Raw genomic sequence first — 3,385 nt, 5'->3', positions numbered from 1 at the left:
AAAAAAAAAAAAAGTTTCCAATTTTTGTATGGTAATAAAACAAAAAAAGGGGCACTCCTGCTTGTGGATGAGGGGCAGACAAAAGAAACAAGAAACCCTAAATGAAGGTGTGTATGGTGGCTTGTGATTTTTGTTGACTTTGTATTTCTAAATTCTGATCTGTTAAAGGATTGTTTTTATACCTCAACAAAAAAAATTCATGTGCTTTTATATAGTAAAATTTCTATAAGCACATTTCAATCTCTTAATATAAATTTTCCATTGTGATATTAAAGTGTTATTTTTTTGCAGAATATTCTACTCTTAAAGTCATTTAGAGAACATTTAGTCCCATTTGAAAGATAGGTAATTGAGGCACAAAAAGGTACATGACTTAATCAGCAGAGAGAATTTTTAATGTCAGTTCTAAGATCAGTTTTCATGATTAAATAATCTATGTTTTTTTCTTTTCCTTTTTTTTTTTTGCTTTAGAAATGCCCCAAATCACAGGGGATTAACATTGACTGGTAAGCATGATGATAGAAAGGAACAAAAGGAAACATGTAAACAGAAAGGAAATTCTAAAAGAAAAGAAGATCATGAAAAGTTATCACAAAATACACTCCCTGTAATAGGTGTTTGGGAATTTGAACGTGATGATGATGATTATATTAAATTTCTTGATCTCTTCTTGAGTTATATTCTTGAAAAAGACCTACATAGTTCCAGGGATCCTGGCATTCCATTACTAACCAGCTTTTCTGGGCAGCTTAGAGAACATGAGTTTAATTCTTTACTTTTTGACGTACATACAACATTAAAACGACGCCAGGGCAAAAACAAAAGCCAGAAAGTGTTTAGAGCAGGTTCTTGCTTTGTTGCTGCTCTTGAATCATATGAATCTGAAAAATCATCCTCCGGAAATGATAAATATGCCATAAATTTGGAAAACCAAGAAATTTTAGCTTCAGTAATGGTTAATCAAGGAATCAAACCTGTTTCAGAGACCCCTTTGAACGAAGTCAATAAAAATGAAAAGAGTGGATTGTTTGGTTTAAAACAAAAGTCAATTTACAGAATACAAGATGACAATCGAGAAAAACCTCTAATTCAGAGATCGTCAAACGATAGTTTTTGGAATCCCAAGTCCATTAAAACCAGAAGATATATGTTCAAAGCAATTCAGTGTGATGATATTAACCCTCAAGAAGATCTTCCTCTAGCACTGAGTAATACATTTGACAATATAGGGAGACTGCTGGAATGGATGATAAGATGGTCTAATAGAAGACTGTTCTGTGATTCTGGTATAATTGAGTCATCCCACGAGTACAGTCCAGTAATTCATGTAAAGACCTCTACAGCTGCCATCCTTACCTCATTATGGCTTTTGGAACAATCCTATTTTGCTTCATATAAGGCAAAAAATGCCATTATTAAGGTAAATGCATCAATTGTTTATTATGTACAAATGAGAATTCTCATTTTATATTAAAACCATGTTTATATTTTCTCATCTATTAAAAAAATCACTAAATAATGGAAAATTAATGACAATGTCAATTATAATCTGTATCACCAAATTTTTTTTCCTTCAAGTAGTTCCTTTAATTCTTAAAAAATAGTTAAAGTGGGCTGGGTGTGGTGGCTGATGCATGTAATCCTAGCACTCTGGGTGTCCAAGGCAGGTGGATCTCCTGAGCTCAGGAGTTAGAGACCAGCCTGAGCAAGAACAAGACCCTGTCTCTACTAAAAATAGAAAAAGTAAGTGGGTGTTGTGGTGGGCATCTGTGGTCCCAGTTAACCCTAACTCTGTAGTCCCCGCTACTCAGGAGGCTAAGGCAAGAGGATTGCTCAAACCCAAGAGTTTGAGGTTGCTGTGAGCTATGATGCCACAGGATTCTACCAAGGGCATCAATGAGAGTCTGTCTCAAAAAAAAAAAAAGTTCAGGTGAAAGTACTTTCAGAGAGGCTCTGAGGTTTTATGTATATGTAAAAAGAAAAAGGGAAAGAGTTAATTCTTCTAAATGATTTACGTTTATATTATTCCTCCTTTAAGTTTCAAGTTTTGGTTCAAATGAAGTAGGTAGCCAGTTTTAATTACTGATATCTCATCAAATGCATTAGGGAATCATTTCTCTTATATTCTTAACACAGAAGAGATGGAGTATGGAGAACAAAACCTAGAAAGGCAGACAGACGTCAGTAGAGGAATTAGTACTAATTAGCTATATTCTTTCTTGTCTCTAGTCAATGGCAAGTGCCTTCATTCTAAAATAGTTTATTTTAGCTTGAAGAAGCAAGAAGATTGATTGCTCAAGTCCAAGAGTTTGGGGGTGTGTATGTTAATTTGTTTTGTTTATCAGTTTCTATTATCCTAAGGTATAGAGATTATATGAGACTATGATATTTGTCATCTTTGAAATTTGTGAGTTATCTCTGGAGAGTACCTAAATTCCTTTCCTTTTTTTCTTTTCTTTTCTTTTCTTTTTCTTTTTTTGAGACAGAGCCTCACTCTGTTTCCCTTAGTAGAGTGCTATGGCATCATAGCTCACAGCAACCTTAAATTCTTGGGCTTGAGAAATCAATCCTCTTGCCTCAGTCTCCCCAGAAGCTGTGACTACAAGTATGTGCCACTATGCACAGCTAGTTTTTCTTTTTTAATAGAGATGGGGATCTCAGTCTTGCTCATACTGGCCTTGAACTCCTGAGCTCAAGCAATCCACCCACCTTGGCTTCCCAGAGTGCTAGAATTACATAAATTTCTAAATGAGATGAAACAGATATATCCCTGGTATCTTTAATTGCATGTATTTTTGTCTACTATGTTGCTTCGAAACAACTACTAAATGTCTTTAAAATGGCAAACATGGATGGGAATAGCACTTATACCTGTAATCCTAGCACTTTGAGAGGCTGAGACGAGAGGGTTGCTTAACAAGCCAGAGCAACATAGCAAGACCGCATCTCTACAAGAAATAGAAAAATTAGCCAGGGGTGTGCTAATACATCTGTATTCCCAGGTACCCAGGAGGCTGAGGCAGGAGGATCACTTGAGTCTAGAAGTTTGAGGTTGCAGTGAGTTGTGATGACACCCCTGTATTCTAACCTAGGCAACAAAGTGAAGCCTTGTCTTTTTGTTAAAAATAAAATAGCAGAGAGTAGGAAGAGAGTGTTACTTTCCTTCTTTTTCTTTTCTTTTCTGATGTGTTTTGTGGCCTGAAAACAAATTTGTAAGGCTGACTTGTTTTGTTTTTGTTTTTTTTTTTTTAGACGGAGCCTCAAGCTATCCCCCTGGGTAGAGTACCATGGTATCACAGCTCACAGCAACCTCCAACTCCTGGGCTCAAACGAGTCTCCTGCCTCAGCCTCCCAAGTAGCTGGGACTACAGGCGCCCACCACAAC

General features: G+C 36.2%; 1 protein-coding gene across 1 annotated transcript in view; it reads left to right on the top strand.

Annotated features, from left to right (window-relative positions):
- Positions 1-3,385, top strand: part of CUNH5orf42 (chromosome unknown C5orf42 homolog) — a 133,102-nt gene that overhangs the window by 57,552 nt on the left and 72,165 nt on the right. Inside the window, 1 exon segment of the mRNA XM_023515013.1 lies at positions 472-1,432. Within this exon segment, the coding sequence (XP_023370781.1) occupies positions 472-1,432 (961 nt within the window).

The sequence above is a fragment of the Otolemur garnettii genome, unplaced genomic scaffold, assembly GCF_000181295.1.
Source record: "Otolemur garnettii isolate 467f Iridium unplaced genomic scaffold, OtoGar3 scaffold00063, whole genome shotgun sequence".
NCBI lineage: Eukaryota > Metazoa > Chordata > Mammalia > Primates > Galagidae > Otolemur > Otolemur garnettii.
The sequence above is the reverse complement of the archived record's forward strand: the minus strand, read 5'-3'. Positions and strand labels throughout refer to the sequence as shown.